This window comes from Brienomyrus brachyistius, chromosome 4, assembly GCF_023856365.1.
Source record: "Brienomyrus brachyistius isolate T26 chromosome 4, BBRACH_0.4, whole genome shotgun sequence".
NCBI classification, from domain to species: Eukaryota; Metazoa; Chordata; class Actinopteri; order Osteoglossiformes; family Mormyridae; genus Brienomyrus; species Brienomyrus brachyistius.
In genome coordinates this window covers 12,718,673-12,740,967 of record NC_064536.1, presented here as the reverse complement: position 1 = coordinate 12,740,967, position 22,295 = coordinate 12,718,673, and the positions used below count along the sequence as shown (strand labels likewise).

Sequence of the window (22,295 nt, the reverse complement as noted above, 5' to 3'; positions counted from 1 at the left end):
CACACTGTGTGTCTTTGCTCTGGCTTGACCCTGTCACATGATCTGGCTACTCCCCTGTCACATGATCTCACCCCATTGCTGGTTCTGGATGAGAGTCTTTCATGGCCAGATGAATTTGAATAGGGGGGTAGCGGCTGTCCTGGTGCACCGCGACCCAGCATGTTACCTGTTCTCTCTATGTGCTTGTGCCTGAAGGTAATCTCTTCCACCTCAGCCAGCAGTCAGCCACCACATCCCACTGCGGTATTAGGCTGTATTAGTCCTGGCTGATACCTGCTGATGATCCTCTCCACCACTCCTCCGTCCGCTGCTCCGTGTGTTCTGGTCTTGGCCCGCTTTTATGACATTACACCGCCTCTCCCAACCCGTGGGTTCTCCCTACGTCTAGCTCAGCTCTATCCCAGCTTTCTACCCCACACCAGCTGAATGTGGGAATTTCTCTCAGTGCCCAGAGTGGTCCCCTCAAGTCACAGCGCTACTCTGAATGACCCATTTACCAACCCACACTGGAGCTCTTTGGTAGTGTTGCTGCAGGAATGGCTAACGATAAAGAGAGAGCAGTGGCTAGCATAGTGTAGCGTAGCATCGCATAACATAACATAGCAGCTAGCCAGTGTCACTCCTGGGCTGGACTCCACATACTCTCTCTGGGTGGGGGTTTCAGGTCACCCACTGGCACAAATCCTATAGTGCTTGCTAAGCGGATTGGGACACGGCGGGAGGAAGCAGCCCAACACTGCCGCTCTCACTTTTTTTGCCCTGGTGATCGTGGACGTCATGCATCCCGCTGCGGTCAGTCCCGAGGTCCCTGTCGCCGTGTTTCTGCTCTGCTCCAAGGCCACTCCCACGCTTGCTTTGCTCCCTGAAGGATGCTTCGTGCTCCTCTGTCAACCAGGAGAGACGTTTTATTGGAATGCTAAAGGGCATGCCACAATGTCCTCCTGGGCCCGTGTGAAGTGCCCCTCCCCCTCCCAAGTTAACATTTCCAGACGTGCTTCACCTCTATTGGGGAGGGGCTACCTCCTTATCTCATCTCACGTTAAGGCACCCCTCCATCATTTCCTCCTCTTTACTGTTTTTTTTTTGTGTTTCCTTGATTTCATGGTCTTCATAGTTGCAACTCTCCGCTAAATGAATGTGTTCCGGCACGTTCCAACCTGGGTAGTGGGGGTTCCGTCATGGCCCAGTGAGCAGTTGCCGACTCCTGCCAGCCGCACTTATAGGAGGGAGACAAGCCAGGACTTGACAAATACCACAGGCTCAGTGCAATGATGAAACGTTTTAGCTCCTTTCAAGATTAGACGCTCAGGTGAAAGCTGCCCTTTGCTGACTGCTGCCCTCTTCTTCTCTCGTGGTGGTGTGGGGTGGGTGGGGTCTTACTTGTCTTGGTTTTTTTCCTGATTAGTCCCTTTGTCATTGTGGGGGAGGGCAGTGCTTGCTTCTGAATGGCTCGTTTTAGCGGACACAATGAGCCTTAGAAATGTGGGTATTGTAGTGAGAGTTTTGGGGCCGTTTGTGGTCTGTGAGTCACATGACCCGCATATATGCTGTGACAGCCGCACAGTCGCTGTTCTAATTTTTAACACAAGGGGGCGCCTCCACATGTAGGCCATTTTCTAAAACATAAGCAGTAGTAAAGTGTGAGTCCGCAGAATTAAAATGTAATGTCGAAACTTTCTTGAAAAAGAATGTTTTGAATGCCTGATTTGTTTCTCTGAATTTCTAAATCGCAGCAAAGCAATTTCAGTTTTATATAAAAATGTGCTCAGAAAGGGCTGAGGGATGGAAGAAGGGCCCGAGGCGAATGTTACATTTATTATGCTGCCCTGTTCCTGAGTGCCATGTTTGGCTCATTTTCACAAACATCGTGAGAGGAGGCTGACGTGGGACTTTTCCTTTTCGCCTTTCCTCTTGGGCAGTACGTGTCCTGAATGTTTCCCGCAGCAACGATGACGTGACGCACATCTAATGTCCGCATATTTAGCAAGCGCCGCCGCTCCCCCCCCCCCCCCACCTTCATAGATCTTGCCAGTTGGGAGGGGGCAAATACCTTGCGAAGGCGTGGATTTGGAGAGCTGTAGAGGCGGAGTATCACTTCAGGTAGCTCTGACTTCCCAGTGCTCATGCGAAATGGAGGCTCTAGGGCCAGTTTGCCATCTTTTCTCCTGGGGATTCATTTGCTTTTATGTTAATCCACAGTCATTTGTTTCACTTTAATGTGCAGTATCTATTTATTACAAGACAATGAACAAACACAATAAATGATTGTGTGCCAGTCATGAATGTCCTGTGATTTAGGGCATTTTGTAAGAGGAGCAGGGAGAGGTGAACTCCGAGTCAGGATAAAAGCGCCCAGATTCGCATTGTGTGGTAAGTGTATTTGGGTTGTCCTGGCGCTTCCTCCAGCTTGTGGAATGCAGTGGGTGGATACAAGACTGCAAGCCGGCTCCCCCTTGTGGAAGTATTGAGTACTGCACCCCGGCAGTGGCCCGGTCACTGTTGGAATACATTGCCCTAGCTGGTGTGTGAATGGCCTGCAAAAAGGTGCTTAAACTACAGAAAAAGTGCTGCCTGTCTCAGGCCAATGGCTGGCGCGTGGCAGCCCTCCTCCATGTGCGTGACAGAATGTCAGTGTGAGCGCGCTCAGACTTCTGGAATGTGGCAGGACTGGTTGGAGTTTGAACGAAAAGACATGCTTGCTCTGCCCGTGACAGTATGTGTGTGAGAAAAGGTCCCAGTTATGTATAGTCCCCCGTGTTTAAGTCATTGAAATTACAATATATCCTTAAATACACGTATACAGTGTGTTTCAAAGAAGCATGGCGCATTTAGGAGAGTGGAGGTCTGACGGGGACTGCTTAGTGTCTGAAGTAATGGGAGAAATGATGGGTTTACTGTGTGCAGGTGTGTCTGCTGTTGTTTCCTATTGGTTGTAAACCAGGAAGTGATTGACAGGGTGTGATAGTCTCTCGTCACATGATCAGCTGACACATGTGGGCAGCAGCCTCTCCACTGTGCGTCACTCTTACGGAGGCTTGTGTCCTGGAGCAGTGTGCTGCCGGGACAGGGGTGTGTTTGCTGGAGAACTGGCGGGCGCACCTTGTCGGCACTGTGTACAAACAGGTTTAGGTGTTGCCCAGAGGGCAATGTCCATTTTCACTCATCCTTGTGAGGGTCACAGTCTTCGAGAAATTTGTACTTGGCTGGAATTGTGTCAAAGCTTAATGCTTCTGGAGGGATCACAGCTGACCTGTTGTAGGGCTGGTGTGATTGTTTCGAAGTTGGGGCGTTAACTGTGACTTCGGCTTGTTTTCCCAGTTCCTGCCACTAGGGGGTATCATAATGCCTGATTAAGAAAAAAGATGTTTTTACATCTGGCCAGAGTCACTCTTTGCTGATATTAGGTTAGGAAAGCAGAGTGTAAAGAGTTGGACATGTGACCCCAGGGTATAGCACCTACCTGAGGTAATTCCCCCCGCCCCCAGCATTTCCCTTACTGCTGTATACTGTGTTTGTCAGTTTTAACCATTAACAGTGTAACTGTATATGCTTCTAAGCCATGGGAAAATATGAGAGAGTAAGAGAAAAGGATGTAAAGCCCAGATGATGATGATGATTTACTGGTGTTGTGGTTATTATCATTATCATTATATTATTATTATTATTTTATTATTATTATTATTATTGATGTTTGTTTGTTTTCTGTTTAGTTTTTGTTTTCGTTATTGTTTATTACTTGTTGGGTTTGCAGCCCGTGGCTGATACAGTAAGCAGACTGCTGCTGGCGCCTTGAGCATGACCTTTCACCCGGGGAGGCAGCGCTGCCACTTCTGCCAAAGGCTGACCCTGCTCTCTGACCCTCCTTCGTATGTCGTACTGGACAAAACCATCCGCTGGGCATAATAAAAAAGGAGTAAGAGTGATTATTGATGACAATAATGGTAATAAAGCACCCCGATGCTGCAAACCGGCTGTCTTTAAACAATGCATCAATACCATTTGTTTTTCAGACTGAGTATGAGTACTGATGCTCACTTTTGTGGTACTCACTGGTACTGATACCACTATTTTATTTGTACAGTTTAGAAAGTTTCTAAACATAGTGAGTCTGATGCTTGAAAGTATTTATCATTTATATAATTAAACCCACTGTTAATATCAAAATACATGGCTTGTAACTTTAGTAGAGTTTTTCCAAAAACTATGTAAAGAGTATTAGAAGAGATTACTATTTATTTATTTTTTAAATTAATGTTAAAGAGAAATGTTCCAACTCGTTCAGAAGGCGCCAAAATCCAGTGTTATCAACAGCCGCCCTTGTTTGATTCTCACGGACGATATACTGGGTAAGATCTTCTGTTGTTTTCACAGCACAGGGGTTATCGTTTGACATTTCTTCTCTGCAGGCCAGTGTTGGCTGCAGGGTGGGTTGTCGCAAGGTGCTTCTGGAGGCAGTTTTGTCAGGCTACGTTTAGGTTTTAGATGTTTAATAAGATTAGTTCTGCTGTATGAAGTTGTTTTCGTAGCTCGTGGTATTTTCTTAGAGCAGAGTTGACAGCCTGCTGTACTCAGGTGCTGGTAGTTAACTTTGAAGTTCTACCACACCGCAGAAATTCTGTGGTCCTGCTTATTTTGCTCCTTAATGATGTCACTGATGCGTGTAGTGGTTATAAACATCAGTACATTGTCACGAGTATAAGCGCGAGTACATGAGCTCGGCGTCAGTCGCTATGCAGCCTTACTGTAAATTACTCCTTCACCCATTCACTCCTCTAAAAGCAAGGGCTCTGTTGTCTGCTTTTTATTTGAGTTTTGTAGTGTCTTTATGAATTTAATATCTTGTATTAGTCACATGACACTAAAGCTTAGTTAATGACCCCCAACCCCGCTGCAAAGCGCGCAGGGAGTCTGATGAGGAGCGTGAGATCTTCATCTGTGTGAGGCAACCATGGGAAGCAGCTCGGTGCAAAATGGAGGTGAACATCTCTGCTCCTGCGTCTCCTGCCCGTACCAAACGGCATCACGAGTGACAGCGCGACGCAGCATATGCTTGTCATCATGACATATTAACTCACCCAAACTGAGCAATGCTGGGCTTCAGCCCTAAGCAAACTGAGTTCCTGAATGGTGTTTCCTCCATGCTCTGGCAGCATGTACCCAGGGCCTCTCCTCTTTCCATGCTTATTTGGCTCTCAGTGTTGAGGTCCAAACTGCCCTCTCGCAGGTTTACAATGTGCAGTCACAAACGCTGCAGCTTATGTGAAGGAGACCTTGATTATCCATTAACAATAATCATTCCCCGACTGCTCCGAAGTCTGGGAAGCAGGGCTGTTAATTCCGGTAAAGGCTGATTATTAGCTCAGTGTTCAATAATCCCACACATAAGAAGATGCTTTTTAGGAAGAATTTCCACAAAATCACAAGTATATAAATAGGAATTGGATCGGGCTGCCCGGTTACAGAAATGCTGACTAACACACGCCTGGTTAACGTGGGTACAGACATGGACTCGTAATGTGAGTGTGTGAGAGTCCACAGAGGCTTCACTGCCGGTCAGTCTGGTGTTCAGTGTGGCCTGGGGTGAAGCTGAGGATTAGAGGAGGAAGGGCTCACTCTGTCTGTGTGAGAGGACTTCACAGGAAGGGACACACACACACACACACACTGAGCACAGGCTGGTCTGTTCCTGTGCAAGCAGCCACGCCCCACAGACACACTGAGAGCCGCATGTTCTATACACAGATCACTCCCTCCAGTTTCAGAGGACTGAGCTAGTTCTCTGGGGGCGGGCAGCTTTGTGGGGGCGGGGCTTGCGGATTCCCTACCAGCCACATCCTGCCCTAGGTGGTTGTGTGTGTTAACTGAAGGAGAGTGTGAGCTTCAGAGGAAGGGCAAGCAGCAGCTGGGGGCGCAGGTAGCTGTCAGACAGCCTTGGAGAGTGCCGCCCCCCGCCCCCCCCCCTCCGCCCCGGCCAGCTGGGCTCCACAAGCCATGTCCCGATTCCGCACGTTCTGGGCCCGCCGGCACTCCGCAGAGGAGGACGACGACGACGTGTTTGTCAGCGGACCGGGGTCGGCACCTCAGGTGACTTGCTTTCCGACTAGGCCATTGCGACTGCACTTCCACACATTTCTGTGGGGTCTCCTCAGGGTGGTGTAAGCGAGTCCGTGCCTGGGGCCCGTGCAGCGGGCAGAGTGCTTGTCAGGGGTGGCGGGTGAGCCGGGGGGTAGATTGAGGCGCAGGTGCTACATGATTATTTTGGGATTGTGGGTGATTTTTCCTGTTGGTTCCTCCCTCTGAATGGCTGTTTTTGGATGAGGTGGGCCAGTGTGGACCACCCCAGTGAGGCTAGCATTTTCCTCACTCTTCCAGGGCTGACTGTTTGCAGTGATGCAGTGTGGTGTTGGTGTGGGCCAAACGCTGCTGAGCAGAGGTAGCTAGTTTAGGTTCCGAAAGTAAAAATCTAGACCAAGATTTAGTGTTAACCACCCAGTTGAGTACTCTGAAACAGTGACTCTCTATACTGAATTGGTTGGTTGAAACAAAATCTTGATCTGGATTTTTACTTTCTGGATCTGGGTGAGTCTGGATCTACCCACCTCTGCTGCTGAGGGGTCCCCCTTGGGTCAGAATGCATTGCCATTTCCCCTTTGGCTTCTCTGCTGTTTTGAAATCAGAATGTCTTGGAAACGTGCTCTGATCCGTTTGTGGCTGTGCTTCCGTTGGGTGCACATATTGCGCAGCTCGGCAGATGTTCGACCTGCAGGAAGCGTGGGGGAGTGTCTGCCCTGCCTCTGCATGCTTCTGACTGACCGGTCAGTCCCATGAAGGTGCAGGCCAGCTGCCCTGGTTCTCACTGGACATCTCACTGGACCACACCGGTCATGTGACGAGTTAGAACCCTGGAAGATGTTCAAGACGCTTCCTGTGTCTGAAAGCCGGAAGCTCTGGGCATTCTGCGTCCGTCACACACCCCAGCATGGCACGGGGGGAGGGGGAGTGTGTATTGGGGCTGTGTCTCTGGATTTCAGCAGCGTTTTTCTCTCTCATGCAATATCCTGTTTGGCAGCAGTGCTCAGGGGCTGTATCAGGGCCCATCTGAGAGGGAGGAAGTGCCTGCGGTCTGCCTGGGGGCTCTTCTGCGAAAAACCCTACTCCAACACTCCTCTGCTGGATGCCCCCGTGCCCACAGTCAGCTGCCAAGCTTAATATCTGTTCATTGCATTTTATTCTCTGCCCTATTGTCTGTGAGTGAATTTTCCCCAGGTGCAAACTGTGCCCTCTGAATTCTGCTTAAGTGCTTTTGAGCACGTTTGTATCGTGACGCTCCTGCTGAGAAAGGGTCAGGGCAGTAGTGGTACCTTGCTGCATGCAGTACCTGTGCTCTGCTGCGCACACTGCAGTACCTGTGCTCTGCTGCGCACACTGCAGTACCTGTGCTCTGCTGCGCACACTGCAGTACCTGTGCTCTGCTGCGCACACTGCAGTACCTGTGCTCTGCTGCGCACACTGCAGTACCTGTGCCCCATTGCATGTGTTGCAGTATCATCGCTTCACTGCTGGCTCCGTGTTATGCGTCTGTGCCTCTTTGAGGATGCCCTATTGCCCATGCGATGGTGTCAGTGCTGCAATATTGATGCTGGGGCTACATGATATTGGAAAAAGAGAAATTAAATATTTCAGTATGATTTTTTTGCAATAAATATTTTGCTTTTATAAATATCTTAATGGGAGTTGAGAAATTACCCCAAATAAACCTTATACGCCAATAGAATCTGTCAAATAAATTGGTGTTGTGACCGACAAATCACTAGCATTTGCCAAACATCATCTCTGTGGCATCAAAAATATTTCCATACAGTGGAGTTGATGAGCAACATGAGTGTGTCAGACAGCAAGGACGAAAAAGATTATGATGCGCTCAAAGAGTGCATGCAGAGCTCATGCAAAAGCAGCAACAATGGTTATGTTAACATATATTTAGGGCCGTCACTGTTGATAATATCAGTAATCGAGTAATCTACCGATTGTAATCTGACAGTCCAATGAGTAATCCTTTATAATATACAATGCAGTTGGTGCACACTCACTCAGTTGGTAGACGCACTAATTCGCTTAAGTGGCTTGTTTTTTAGACAGTGGAAGGAAAGTGGAGTTTCCACCGAAAAAGTATGAGGACACAGGACGAACATGCAAACGCCACATACACAAAGCAGCAATGTGTAGTGGCAGCACTACAAAATGCACGATGTCAGTATCGGCTTGGCATTTCATGCACGTGCACTTGCACATCGCGAGCATTGTGATAGTCCACTGTGTTCAAACCAAGTTGCGTGAAAATATTTTTACTCAATCAGAGGAAACAACTTGGCAAGCTCTGCAATTTTAATGATGGTTCCTTTTCAACATAATCTAGTGTACAGCCACAGAAAAAAAATTGAGAAACCACTCTATTTCAAACAAGTGTGCATTTTTAAATCCTGGTTCATTCCTGGTACAGCTGGCAGAAGGCTATGCTGAGCAGCAGGTTGCTTCCAGGTTCAAGATTTCTAAGAGAGCAGTGCAAGGTGAAGCAGGAGACACTGGGAATGGCCAGAAGCCAGATAAAGGGCAGGAGTGACTTGCTAATGCCAGGGCAAGGAAGAAGCCCTTCATTAATGAGAAACAGGGAAGAGCCAGGCTGGAGATTGTAAAAGAAAAACAAGGTGTGTGTGTGTGTGTGTGTGTGTGTGTGTGTGTGTGTGTGTGTGTGTGTGTGTGTGTGTGTGTGTGTGTGTGTGTGTGTGTGTGAGAGAGAGAGAGAGAAATTGTGCTGTGGTCTCAATTTTTTCCGCAGCTGTTTTAAAAAGAAATCTAAAGTTTACTGCTGCTGATTCTGCATGGCCTCTCCATGCCAATTATCATTCAGATCTGTGCTGTTGGGACCCACCCATTCATCTTGTGGCATCCATCCAGTTTCTGAAAACATCCATCCTATTCAGGGTCGCAGGGAGATCTTGTGGCATATTTGTGAGAAGTCAAACAACAATAACTGAAAAGGAGAACAGCCATCCTCAGCTGTATGGAAATATTTTGTATTCCACAGAGATGATGTTGAGCAGAAGCAAGCGATTTGTCGGCTCTGCTTTTTGTCTTTTGGCACCAACTCATGGCAACACTTATTAGTCAGACACTGTTGGTGGACGATAGGTTCAACTTGGCTGTATAGTTAACTCCTAAATATCACAAAACGTAAAAGGTCACAATATGACATTTTATCCAGTATTCTTCAGCACTAACACACATTATACATCCACAGAAAAATAATAAATTTGAAATAATGTACCATATATGTAGAATGATGCGGCCAAGTGACTGGGCTAACCTGCATTTAAGCAGTGACTATCTTCACATATAGGAATCGTAGATAGTAAATTCAGTTAAATATTTAAGCCAAAGTAATGTGAAGGGCAGGCTAAGCTTCTCTGAGAAGGCTAAATGGGGCATATCTATGCCAAATTTCACATTATTGGGCGAGTCTGTCAAAGCTGAATGTCTTGGTTTAAGATGTATTTGCATTGCAGTCGTTCTGTGCTGATATTTAAATTCTGCTTTGCATTACTGACAGACGACTGCATTTTCATTCACTTTCAATGTAAAGTGTGTCCACACAAATGATACTTTTGCTCTTTGTTTGGACTCTCATCCTTTATGCATCGTCTTCCTTCTGCCATATTGCCAAGTATTCAGGAATGAAAATTTTAATCAATGCTTTTTATAACAGAGTAATCCAGTTTAATCGAGTGATCATGACAGCTCTACATATACAGTATCTTGAGAAAGAACCCGTTATCATTAAAATCATTAAAACTGCCCAGCCTGCTAGTTTTGTTTTCTCTAACTGAGTAAAAATGTTTCAGCAAAACTTACTATGTTCACACAGTTGACTGTCTCAGTCTTTGCAGTTTGACAAAATTTTGCATGTGCGTAACACTCAATATTGTTATAAACATCCCATATCCTGCAGGGCTAATTCATGCCTGCAGTACATTTTGTGCTATCATTGTGTTACTTGCTATCTCAGTGCTCTAATTCTGCTGCCTCCTGTGCTGCTGTATCAGTGCTGTAACACCAGTGTCCCCTGTCCCCCGCAGAGATACACGCTGCTGTATCAGTGCTGTAACCCCGGTGCCTCCTGTGCCCCTCAGAGATACACGCTGCTGTATCAGTGTTGTAACACCAGTGTCCCCTGTCCCCCGCAGAGATACCCGCTGCTGTATCAGTGCTGTAACCCCGGTGCCTCCTGTCCCCCACAGAGATACCCGCTGCTGTATCAGTGCTGTAACCCCGGTGCCTCCTGTCCCCTGCAGAGATACCCGCTGCTGTATCAGTGCTGTAACCCCGGTGCCTCCTGTCCCCCGCAGAGATACGTGCTACTGTATCAGTGCTGTAACCCCGGTGCCTCCTGTCCCCTGCAGAGATACACGCTGCTGTATCAGTGCTGTAACCCCGGTGCCTCCTGTCCCCCGCAGAGATACGTGCTGCTGTATCAGTGCTGTAACCCCGGTGCCTCCTGTCCCCCGCAGAGATACGTGCTGCTGTATCAGTGCTGTAACACCAGTGCCTCCTGTCCCCTGCAGAGATACGTGCTGCTGTATCAGTGCTGTAACCCCGGTGCCTCCTGTCCCCCTCAGAGATACACGCTGCTGTATCAGTGTTGTAACCCCGGTGCCTCCTGTCCCCCGCAGAGATACGTGCTGCTGTATCAGTGCTGTAGCCCCGGTGCCTCCTGTCCCCTGCAGAGATACGTGCTGCTGTATCAGTGCTGTAACCCCGGTGCCTCCTGTCCCCCTCAGAGATACACGCTGCTGTATCAGTGTTGTAACACCAGTGCCTCCTGTCCCCCTCAGAGATACACGCTGCTGTATCAGTGTTGTAACCCCGGTGCCTCCTGTCCCCTGCAGAGATACGTGCTGCTGTATCAGTGCTGTAACCCCGGTACCTCCTGTCCCCTGCAGAGATACGTGCTGCTGTATCAGTGTTGTAACACCAGTGCCTCCTGTCCCCCTCAGAGATACACGCTGCTGTATCAGTGTTGTAACCCCGGTGCCTCCTGTCCCCCTCAGAGATACACGCTGCTGTATCAGTGTTGTAACCCCGGTGCCTCCTGTCCCCCGCAGAGATACGTGCTGCTGTATCAGTGTTGTAACCCCGGTGCCTCCTGTCCCCTGCAGAGATACGTGCTGCTGTATCAGTGCTGTAACCCCGGTGCCTCCTGTCCCCTGCAGAGATACACGCTGCTGTATCAGTGCTGTAACCCCGGTGCCTCCTGTCCCCCGCAGAGATACGTGCTACTGTATCAGTGCTGTAACCCCGGTGCCTCCTGTCCCCTGCAGAGATACACGCTGCTGTATCAGTGCTGTAACCCCGGTGCCTCCTGTCCCCTGCAGAGATACGTGCTGCTGTATCAGTGCTGTAACCCCGGTGCCTCCTGTCCCCCTCAGAGATACACGCTGCTGTATCAGTGTTGTAACCCCGGTGCCTCCTGTCCCCCGCAGAGATACGTGCTGCTGTATCAGTGCTGTAGCCCCGGTGCCTCCTGTCCCCTGCAGAGATACGTGCTGCTGTATCAGTGCTGTAACCCCGGTACCTCCTGTCCCCTGCAGAGATACGTGCTGCTGTATCAGTGTTGTAACACCAGTGCCTCCTGTCCCCCTCAGAGATACACGCTGCTGTATCAGTGTTGTAACCCCGGTGCCTCCTGTCCCCTGCAGAGATACGTGCTGCTGTATCAGTGCTGTAACCCCGGTACCTCCTGTCCCCTGCAGAGATACGTGCTGCTGTATCAGTGCTGTAACCCCGGTGCCTCCTGTCCCCTGTAGAGATACACGCTGCTGTATCAGTGCTGTAACACCAGTGTCCCCTGTCCCCCGCAGAGATACCCGCTGCTGTATCAGTGCTGTAACACCAGTGCCTCCTGTCCCCTCAGAGATACATGCTGCTGTATCAGTGTTGTTACCCCGGTGCCTCCTGTCCCCTGCAGAGATACACGCTGCTGTATCAGTGCAGTAACTCTGACACCCCTGTCCCCCACAGAGTCCCTCCCCCTTGGATTCCACCCGGCCGGACTCCCCCGTCTACGGCAATCTGCAGGATCTGAAGCTTTGTCAGAGCAGCCAGCCCCCCAGGCCGTCCAGCTTGCCGCTGCAGACGGCCGGCGACTGGGAGACCCACCACGATGCCACTGGCCGGCTCTACTACTATAACCGCTGCACGCTGGAGCGCAGCTGGAAGCCCCCCCGCAGCAGGGAGACCAGCACCAAGGGGGACTCCGAGGTACCTGCTGGACTAACACTCTGCTAAAGCGCAGCACGACGATTTCGCATATGTGTGTGTCGCAATGCACACATTCCGTTTTCACACCCACTGCAGGCTGTTTGTTGAGAAAGACCCAGAAGAGCAGCGCTGGCCTGCACATGCACCTGTCAGTGTCGGAGCTCTCTGTGTGCTGGTCACTCTCATGTTGACAAGGGTGCCGTTACGATTGCGACACAGCGCCACCTAGTGGCTGCACAGTTTTTGTTGTTTCCCAATACTTTAAAGGGGCAGTTCACCCCAAAACTGAGAAAAGCGTACGAGTCAGAGGTCGCTAAGTTGTTTTGCTAGGATTCGCCGAGTTTTGGAGAAATGTTGGCTGTTGAAATGTCAGTCCTCTTTCAGATATAATGGGACTGAATAACATTCTTTCTGAGGTGATTTAAGCGGCAATAAATAACATTAGAAAAATTTTAACAGCAACGTCTCTTACCAGCACTCAAGTCCCTCTAAAACAATTTTTCACTATTTTTTGGGGTGAAACGCCTCTTTTAAGCAGTGGGTTTGAGTCTTGCAGTCTGTATCATGCAGTAAGACATTTGGGTTGTCAGATTTAAGGTACCCCAGTTTAAATGGACTTTATCTTCGGTCACTTACATTTAGCCCAGACTACCTTAAATCTGACAAGTTATCTTGCTAACCCAAAAATCCAGCTTGGTGTTACAGGAGCTCCTGGTGTCTCACTCTATATACACTCAGCAGTGTTTTGCGGTTTATTTCAGTGATATGATATGTCTGTCAGGCCTGATTCTGCATTTTAAAATTCCGACCCAGAAATGATCTGCAGGTGACAGGTTCTTTAACATCTTGCAAGCGACACTGAGCTGAATTAAATATAAAGATACATCAGTTCATTATAAGTTTATGAGGCACTGGTGCAGGTACATCTAATAATTTCTAGGGGTTGTCAGACGCATACATAAATGGAGCCCATTTCTTGCTGACAGCTTCATTCTGGCTTGGGAGCTCTGATTGGTGGATAATGCTGTCTGGCTTTGGTAACGGGGTGAAATGCATCATGGGATATGGGGTCTGGCTTACCTGTTCTGGTGGGCGGTTCCTTGACTTCTGTAGATGGTGTTTCTGATTTTCCCCCCCCCCACCAAAAAAAAGGAAAACACCCCCATCCACTCGAGTGGTTCAGGGGTTCCTTCCTTGTCCTTTATCCCTCTACTGAATGGACAGTGTGCTCTCTTTCCTCCCTCCTTCTCTATTGCTCTCTTTCTCTCCCTCCATCCCTTCCTTTCTGCGCCGGTGGGCTCGCAGGTGCTCCGGCGGCTCAGCACACGTTCCAGCCAGTCTGACAGCCAGTATGGCTCCCTGCGTGGCTGGTCCGAGGAGCTGGACGAGCACGGCCAAACCCTGTACATCAGTGACCACACCAGCGAGAAGGTACCGGGGCGAAGAGCTGCCTGTGCTGGCATGCGACTATTTCAAAAGTCTTTCGGGAGCTCCCTCTGGTGGTCACGCCAGGCTTTGCAGCTCTAGAGATAGATGGGGTGCTGGAGTCTGATTGGCTGGCGAGTGGCTGTATTTCCACACTGAACGCAAGCAGGCATGTGGTTCAACCTTAGCCCAAATCACTGAGCTCTGGTCTGATCTGGCTTTTACCTTTCGGTTCTGAAAAAGATGCAAGAATCTTTAACTCGTTTACTGCCATTTTGATGCTGAGGAACGTTGAATCTTTTGTTTATTCATCATCCCTGTAATGCAGCCCTTCCAAACATCAAACCCAGGTTCTTTGTGGACCCATAGCAGTCTGAACAGATGCTGAGCTCTGATGGCCCTGTGCTGCTTGCGTTTCAGTGGATGAAGCATGTGGACGATCAGGGTCGCTCTTATTATTACAACATGGACGGCTCCAGGTCCGAGTGGGAGCTGCCCAAGGTGAGCTCAGTCGGGTGCTGGTTATCCGAGTTGTCCTGTGCCCAGCGCCAGCCTGAATCCCCCTCCTCCCCTTCTGTCCAAGCTGGACCCCCCAACCACGCACTCCGGGAATTCACTCAAAACCCAGAGTCTGGACCGCAAGCAGCCGGAGCCCATCGTGCTCAGCAGGTGGAGACACAGCACCTGTATTCTGGAGGCCAATGACAAGGTACCGAGGCGTGGAGACCAAATTTAAAGTTCCTGATTGGCCGCTTCATATGTCTGATACTTCGCTGTTAGTTCCCAGTGAACCAGTTCGGTCACAGAGCCTGGGAGGGAGGAACCTACTGGAAGCTGAGACACTACTTTGTTCTGTAGGACTGGGGTGTTACTAAGGAACAGGATTGCGTGCTCCTTAGGCTCTCCGCTGCTGCTTCTCTCTTTGTCTCACTTTAGGATACTGTGGGGGGATGTGGGATACTGCAGGACACATGAGAATACTGTGGGATATTATAGGAAACTATAGGATACTGTGGGATAATATAGGATGTATTTTGATACTGCGGGGAACTGGGGGTAATACAGAATACTGTGAAATAATATAGGATCTTGCAGGATACTGTCAGTAACTTGGATAATATAGGATACTGTAGGATACAGGAGAATACTGTGGGATACTATAGGATACTGCAGAGTACAGTTTGACTGGGACGATAGAGAATACTGTGGGATGCTATAGGATACTGTAGGATCTCCTCATGCTGCAGCACTGTCCACAGGTGGAGGTTAGCACTGACGGTTAGCTATTTACTGTCATACTGTGGGATACTATAGGATACTGTAGGATCTCCTCATGCTGCAGCACTGTCCACAGGTGGAGGTTAGCACTGACGGTTAGCTATTTACTGTCATACTGTGGGATACTATAGGATACTGTAGGATCTCCTCATGCTGCAGCACTGTCCACAGGTGGAGGTTAGCACTGACGGTTAGCTATTTACTGTTATACTGTGGCCTTCATTTAATTTTCATTACTAACCAGACTGTGCCTACAGGCTTGACTGTGAAACAAGGAAATATTGCAGAACCTTAATAATGTCTCTGTGTTGAAATGAGCTCCCTCTTCATGTCCAGTCGGAGTCCTGTTTCTATCCCCCTTTCCAAAGTTACACTGTGTCTGCAGCTCCCTCCGCTCGTCTCTCCTGACGCGCCCGGTTTGCCCGTCCCCTTGTTGGGACCGGTGCTCGTTCACTTCAAACTCCCACTGTTGTGGTTCCGTTGCAGCCGCCCGCCAAGCACAACCGTTTCCGCTCCGAGGTTCTCAAAGAGCTGGTCGGCTCACTTCCGTGTCAGGAACAAGTTGGTACCATCATGACCTCTCCCTCACCTGCACCGGAACCAATCAGGCAGACGACGTTTCCAGCATGCAGGACTGCGTGGGCAAATAAGCTCCTGATCTCACTTTCAATTCAGCAGCTAGACCTGAATTGAATGGGAAAAGGATAGGAGTGTGTGTGTGTGTGTGTGTGTGTGTGTGTGTGTGTGTGTAAGAGAGAGAGAGAGAGAGAGAGAGAGAGAATGCATGTGTTTGCTGCTCATCGCACCTCCTAGTGGCATGTCAGGAGTTGATCACTGGGCTCATCCCGTGATTGGTCGGAAATTATGCTAAACAGCAAATCGGTGTTTGGGACTCATCAGTAGGTGGAGCTAGTGCTATATTTTCATTGGTGATTTTCTTTTCCCGTCCCATTCAGGTCATTGTACTGTCATCTGACTCGCTGCTTCTCCTTTCTAGGAGCCCCCGTCGAGCCCCAAAGGCGTCCCGGATTCTGATTTGAGCCCTCTGTCTCCCAGGCCACTTCCGTCTGTCAGTACCACCGCACCCCGCCCTTCCGACCGCCTCATGCCCCCACTCTATCTGGCCCTCTTTGCTGCTCGGACCTTTTTTCTCCCCCACGATCCTCTTCTCCCGCTCTCTGCACACTTGTCCAATGGCTGACTGCCACCCAGCGTACACCATCGGTACGGGTCTGCCCTGGGCGCAGGATGAGCTAAGCCAGCTTCAGCTGTCGTTGGTAATGTGAGCTCTTCGGTTAATGCCCCCTCTCACCCAGTTTACTTGCTTCCCGGCACTCTCTAGCGCTCCCTATTTCCACTTCCGGGCTTTGTCCTTTTTCCTTTTGTCTTTCTCATCCCTGCTGCTCAGCTGCTCCTTCTAATGGAAGTTCCACTTTTTTGTTTCTTAAACGACTTTTGCAGCCATCAGAGAAGTGTGGTGTGCTGAACGTGACCAAAATCACGGAGAATGGAAAGAAAGTCAGGTAGGAGCGAGCTCTCCGCACTCGCGGGGCGGACCGCCCCCCCCCCCCCCCCCCCCCCAAGCAGTATGCCACGCTGCCAATGTGTTGAGCCCAGTTTTATTTCATTGAAAATAAAGAACCTGCAGACCATTCACTGTTTCTTGATTTCTTTTTTTAAGTGTTCAGTTACATTGTTATGCACTGTTCAGAAGAGGAAAGCCTTTGTTTGACACTGCTGTGGGAGGTCCTGTGTTTGGTTCTGACATTGATTTGTTGGGTTCTGGTACAGGAAGAACTGGACGTCATCCTGGACAGTGCTCCATGGATCCTCGCTGCTCTTTGCTAAGGGTCAAGGAGGTGGGACCAGCTGGGTAGGTCTCCACTGGCTTTCCTTCTTGGTGTGGAGCTCGTCCCTCTCCTTTATGACTGAATTTAATTTGCTGAATTAATTAACTTAAGATCCTTGTCCAACATTATTGGCTCAGTTATCATTTTTCACCTATTGGACTTGGGCCAGTCTCTGGTTGTTCCATCCATTTTCCCATGCCCCCCCCCCCCCTTGATTTTATTTAAAAATGCATTTATTATGTTTTTTTCGAACAAATTATTTTACACATTTTAGTTTTTATATTATTTATCATAATTTATCATCAAACCATTTCCAAAAAGGCATGTGATTTTCAGAAATGTCCGCCGTGCTACCCACTGCATCTCTGCCTGCTATTGGTCCGGCCCGGGGGTGTGGCCCTCCCACTCTCAGCAGTCTGTACCTGCCTCGCATAGACGCGTGGCCGTGAGGCTGCGGCACTTACTGTCCTTTGACCTTTGACTCTCTCTCCCAGAAGTTTGGCAGCAGCCAGTCCAAACCGGAGTTTACCGTGGACCTCAGGGGGGCCTCTATAGAATGGGCTATGAAGGAGAAGTCCAGCAAAAAGAATGTCATTGAGGTACCCAGTCCTACACATCCACACACAGTTAACCCCCCCTCAGGGATAAATAGGCATGTGCATATCAGTGTGTGTTTGCACCCTGCTGCTCAGGCACTGTCGCTATGTCAGTTATCTATCTATCAGCCTCTGCCGGTAAACCTGCCTGTCTCTCTGCCTAACTCTCTATCTGTCTGTCTCTGCCTGTCTCTCTCTCTTTGTCTCTATCTCTGTCTCCTTGTCTGACTTTTTCACTTATCTACCTGTCTCCCTCTCTATCAGTCTTTCTCTATCTCTCTATCTGTCTGTCATGTATGTCTCTTTCTCCGTCTCCTTGTCTTATCTGTCTGTCTGTCTGTCTCTCTATCGGTCTGTCATGTATGTCTCTCCATTTCCTTGTCTTGCCTCTTTCTCTTATCTGTCTGTCTGCCTCTCTCTGTCTCTGCTTGTCTGTCTGTCTCTGAATGTTTCTCTGTCTGTCTTTCTCTCTTTTTCTATATTTCTATCTCTTTGCCTATCTGCCTCTGTCTGACTGTCTATTCTTAATTTTATATTTAACACTGACACTGTCCACAAACAGATATCGAATGGGATAAGTAGGATGAATTGGCACAGGTTAATTCATTGAACTTTTGTTTATCGCACCCCCTGGTTCCTCTACATTGTTGGCCTGCCATTGCCGGTTTCGTAAATCTTAACCCATTGCGCCGCCGATCCCACATAACCAGCGAGTTACGGCCGGCTCACATTTCTGTGCTCCGACAGCTGAAGACTCGCCAGGGCACAGAGCTGCTCATCCAGCTAGAGCACGAGGCTGCCATCCACGAGTGGTACAAGGCCCTGTCAGAGGCCATCGGCTCCCACGTGAGTCTGCCTGGCATTCAAGCACAGAAGATCACCTGCTCATTTTGCTGGAGGTTAATTGCACCCTGCTCTCCCCACAGGCCTGGGAGTCTGATGAAGCCATAGAGGAGGACATTCTTGAGATGCCCACGGGCGAGAAGCAGGACAAGGACAAGGAGAAGGAAAAGGAGAAAGACAAGGAGCATCGAGACTCCAGGAAGGGCAGGGGTGAGAGTGGCACTCGGCCTCTGTGTGAGCGTGAGTCTGACCTGGTGTGGCCCCGTGGGACCCGGCATGACGTCTCTGCTGCTCTTCAGCCGTGAAGACCTCCGTCAGCATGGAATCGACAGAGGACAAGAAGACCAAGGTGAAGCTGAAAAAGTTCCTGACACGTCGACCCACGCTACAGTCCGTCCGGGACAAAGGCTACATCAAAGGTTGGGAGGCCGCCTGGCTCCCCCCACCCCCGCCCTGATAACCCACCCCCCTATATTTGGGGGTCTTGCAGAAGTTCAGTACAATAAATGCGACAGTTTGAGTGATTGTGGAAGTTTTGAGGATTTGGATTATTATTTCACGCTAACTAATGCTGGTAAATACAGGGACTGAAACGGGTTCTGCTGGCTGGACTTTTTCAGGTTATTTTCCCTCTTAAATTCTAAAACGCTGAGTAATGACTGTGTGTATTAGTCTTTTTTTATTATTTGCCATTCAGGCACAAGACACAATCATTGACGAGCTGTATTGTAATTCCCAGACCGGCTGTTTGTTTTTACAGGTTTAAACCAATGTTGGTTTTCAATCATTGATCACTGATTAAAAACAAGCAGAATTCAGGGTCGTTTCCTTAACTTGAGACCATATGGTGCTGAGTGTCGACACCCCCCTTCCCCTTGTTTAGACCAGGTGTTCGGCTGCAGCCTGACCAGCCTCTGCCAGCGGGAAAGCTCGACGGTGCCCCATTTCGTCCGGATGTGCATCGAGCACGTGGAGAAGAGTGGCAAGCTACCGCTGCATTCGGGGACACCCTCGGTTATACGCCAGAACCGGACACTGTCCGGGTTTGGGCAGCGTTTTAGTAGTTCAACGTGCTGAGAACGTCTCTCCTTCCCGCAGGCCTGGACGTGGATGGATTGTACCGGGTTAACGGGAACCTGTCAGTCATACAGAAGCTGAGGTTCGCGGTCAATCACGGTACGTTCCCTCGGCCGTCATGGCCCGTGCGAGCTCGCTCGGCCGCACGTGGCCGCAGGATCCCAGCTGATGGAGCGCGTGTGATCATTCCCTGCTCAGATGAGAAGGTGGATCTGGAGAGCAGCAAGTGGGAGGACATCCATGTCACCACGGGTGCCCTGAAGATGTTTTTTCGGGAGCTTGCAGAACCACTGTTCACCTACGCCCAGTTCAACGACTTTGTTAACGCCATCAGTAAGTGCCCTGTGTGAATACCGGTGCATGTCACCTCCATCCACAGATCTTTACATGTTATATTGATCTGACAGTGTAAAGGATGCTGTTTTATTATAATCCACATGGTGGAGCTAAACTCATAAGTGATAAACACGCGTCTGTGTTGTGTGCAGTAAACATGTTAAAGCCAGTCCAGCGTGGCAGGATTACACATGTCCCATTTTTCCCAACATCCCAGAATCTCAGGACTACAAGCAGCGGCCACTTTTGATTAGGGATTTAATCAAGCAGATGCCGAAACCCAACCAGGACACCATGCAGGTCCTCTTCAAGCATCTCAGGAAGTGAGTCTGACAGCAGAGTATGAGTATTCTGTAATATAACCTTAAGGTCATGTATGTTAATGGCGCTGCATTGCATTCTGGGCAATTCTACTCTGGCTCCTGACCTCTTGTTTTTCCTGTTTTGCTTGCAATCACATGCTTACTCCGTGCATTTAAGGGCTTTTAAAACCTGGTCTCCTTGTTATGACTTTGACTGCCAGTCCGGTTCACTGATAACCAGCTAAAAAGCCAGCGGTCTGGTCTGTAACCTTCAGCGCCCACGGCTAGAACACTGTAGAAAAGCCCATATGTTGGTATAAACGTTCCTGTTCCTGTTTGGGCTTTTCCTGACCAACCCCCCCCCCATCTCACACAGATTAGCCTTTTCTCTCTCTCGCTCACATTCAGGCATCTCTGTTCTCTGTTATCACCCCGCTGAGGCTGCCCTTTGACCTCTTGGCCATGGCCAGTGAGGCTAAATTCGGGTGGCTCCTGTGCACAGGGTGTGTTTCTTAGCAGCTGGTGTCTGCGTTGAGGATGACCCTGTCTCTCCCCCCCCTCCCCCCCCCACACACACCTGACACGCAGAGTGATAGAGCATGGCGAGGCGAACCGCATGACCTCTCACAGCGTGGCCATCGTGTTCGGCCCCCACCCTGCTGAGGCCTGAGGTGGAGACCAGCATCATGGCTGTGCACATGGTTTACCAGAACCAGATCGTGGAACTGATCCTGCAGGAGTATGACCTCATCTTCGGCAGGTAGGGCTTCTGGAAGCAGGGCCAGGGGGGCCCGGGGTCGCCTCTGAACTGCACGCCGCTCGAGTCACGCTTCCATGGGACAGCCCTAGCCGTCTATCTCTACAGCTCCATGCAGATGACTTATCTTACTTTTGCACCTAACATTGTTGAGCTCAGTGTACAGTTGTTTTTTCCCTTCCCTTAGCTGCTAATGCTTCAGCAGCGGATTGTAAGCATACTGCACGCCGATGCAGACAGCGCCACCTGCTGGGTGGAGGACTGATGGCTGAGTGGGAGTGGGGCCATTAAGGAGAGCTTAATAAACATGCAGCCTCTGAAGCCGGTGCTGGTTTATCAGGTTTTGGGCCGCCGAGCCCAGGTTCTGAGGCACGGGAGCTGGGTGCTCCAGACAGTGTCCGTCCGCCAAGAGCTCAAACACGTCCCAGTCCTCTATAGAGTGTACTGCTGCAGGCCCTGGATAATCACCCCCATCACGTGGGACAGAGCTGTGTGCTGCAGCTACCCTCTGGAAATACTCCTTTTCTCATCTTTCCTGACCTCGCTGGACTAGGGGCAGATGACGCAACTCTTGATCACAACTGCCTGCATGCAGGTACGGGCCCCTGGATCAAACAGACCTTTTCCTGGCAAGTGCAGACTGTTCCAAGACCACAGCACTGGAATGAGTCCTGGTGTATTTATTCTGCAAACGCATGCACTGTGCATCTCAACTAAGCTACAGAAGTAGGGTAATGGAAATGATTTACAAGACTGTAGGACAGCCTGAAAAAAGGTACACTGGAAACTGTGGTACTAATGTCGTTTTGATGTTTTTTTTATGTTTTGGAGCTTTTGGAACTGGGAGAAACTTATCAAAATCAAATAATATTAATATTCAGTAGTATATATGAATTAACTGAAACGATGAAAAAAAAAACTGGTTTTTGAAATTTATGTTCAACTGGTGCATTTTTAATGTCGCTTTCCAGACTAACTGCTGTTCCGGCTGTATCTGTCTAATCTGAATAAAAGTTAAATCTCACCCAGAGTTCTTATTTTGTGTATTGATTATTGAAATCTGCAGTCTGCTCGCCTGGTAGCCCCCTTCCCCACTGAATAGGTGAGTAAGAGCCACTTCTGTGTCATGGGGGCATGAGCACAACATTCTCTGCGTTCCTTGAACCTGCAACTTGAGTTTAAGTGGAACCCTTGGTAGATTCCAGACTGAAAACATTTTGTTGAATATCTTAAATATTATTTTAATTTCATAAATGGTTTATCATAACTAGCTCACATTTCCATCATGATGCTATTTCCGGAGAAATATCTAATATGGATTATTTTTTTAAACTGTTGTAAACAAATACCATTTGATGCTGTAGAGGTCAAAACCGCACTGGGGTGCCTCTGATCTGATTTGATTCACTTGTCATACGGAGCGGATGCAGGAGGGCATTCCTGCAATATCCCACTTCAGATTGGCTCTGAACATCAAACACCCTAATTGCAATGCCTTTTTTCCCCACCAAGGGGC

At 49.2% G+C, this 22,295-nt stretch overlaps 1 protein-coding gene and 1 long non-coding RNA gene across 3 annotated transcripts in view; one reads left to right on the top strand and one right to left on the bottom strand.

Annotated features, from left to right (window-relative positions):
• LOC125740863 (rho GTPase-activating protein 12-like) overlaps positions 1–21,809 on the top strand; it is a 33,498-nt gene extending 11,689 nt beyond the window's left edge. Inside the window, 17 exon segments of the mRNA XM_049012643.1 lie at positions 12,076–12,315; positions 13,621–13,746; positions 14,161–14,241; positions 14,324–14,449; positions 16,016–16,087; positions 16,480–16,541; positions 16,810–16,891; positions 17,363–17,467; positions 18,212–18,310; positions 18,391–18,517; positions 18,607–18,726; positions 19,191–19,289; positions 19,406–19,483; positions 19,583–19,717; positions 19,938–20,043; positions 20,611–20,671; positions 20,673–21,809. Of these exon segments, the coding sequence (XP_048868600.1) occupies positions 12,076–12,315; positions 13,621–13,746; positions 14,161–14,241; positions 14,324–14,449; positions 16,016–16,087; positions 16,480–16,541; positions 16,810–16,891; positions 17,363–17,467; positions 18,212–18,310; positions 18,391–18,517; positions 18,607–18,726; positions 19,191–19,289; positions 19,406–19,483; positions 19,583–19,717; positions 19,938–20,043; positions 20,611–20,671; positions 20,673–20,786 (1,833 nt within the window). The 3' untranslated portion in view covers positions 20,787–21,809.
• LOC125740864 (uncharacterized) lies at positions 10,070–11,783 on the bottom strand. 2 transcript variants are annotated; one of them, XR_007397793.1, is made up of 3 exons: positions 11,630–11,783; positions 10,982–11,305; positions 10,070–10,171 (listed from the first exon to the last, which is right to left on the bottom strand). It is a non-coding gene; the product is annotated as an uncharacterized LOC125740864 (long non-coding RNA). The 2 variants fall into 2 exon arrangements; XR_007397794.1 differs by lacking the exon at positions 10,070–10,171 and adding an exon at positions 10,425–10,495.
• Positions 21,810–22,295: the final 486 nt, after the last annotated feature.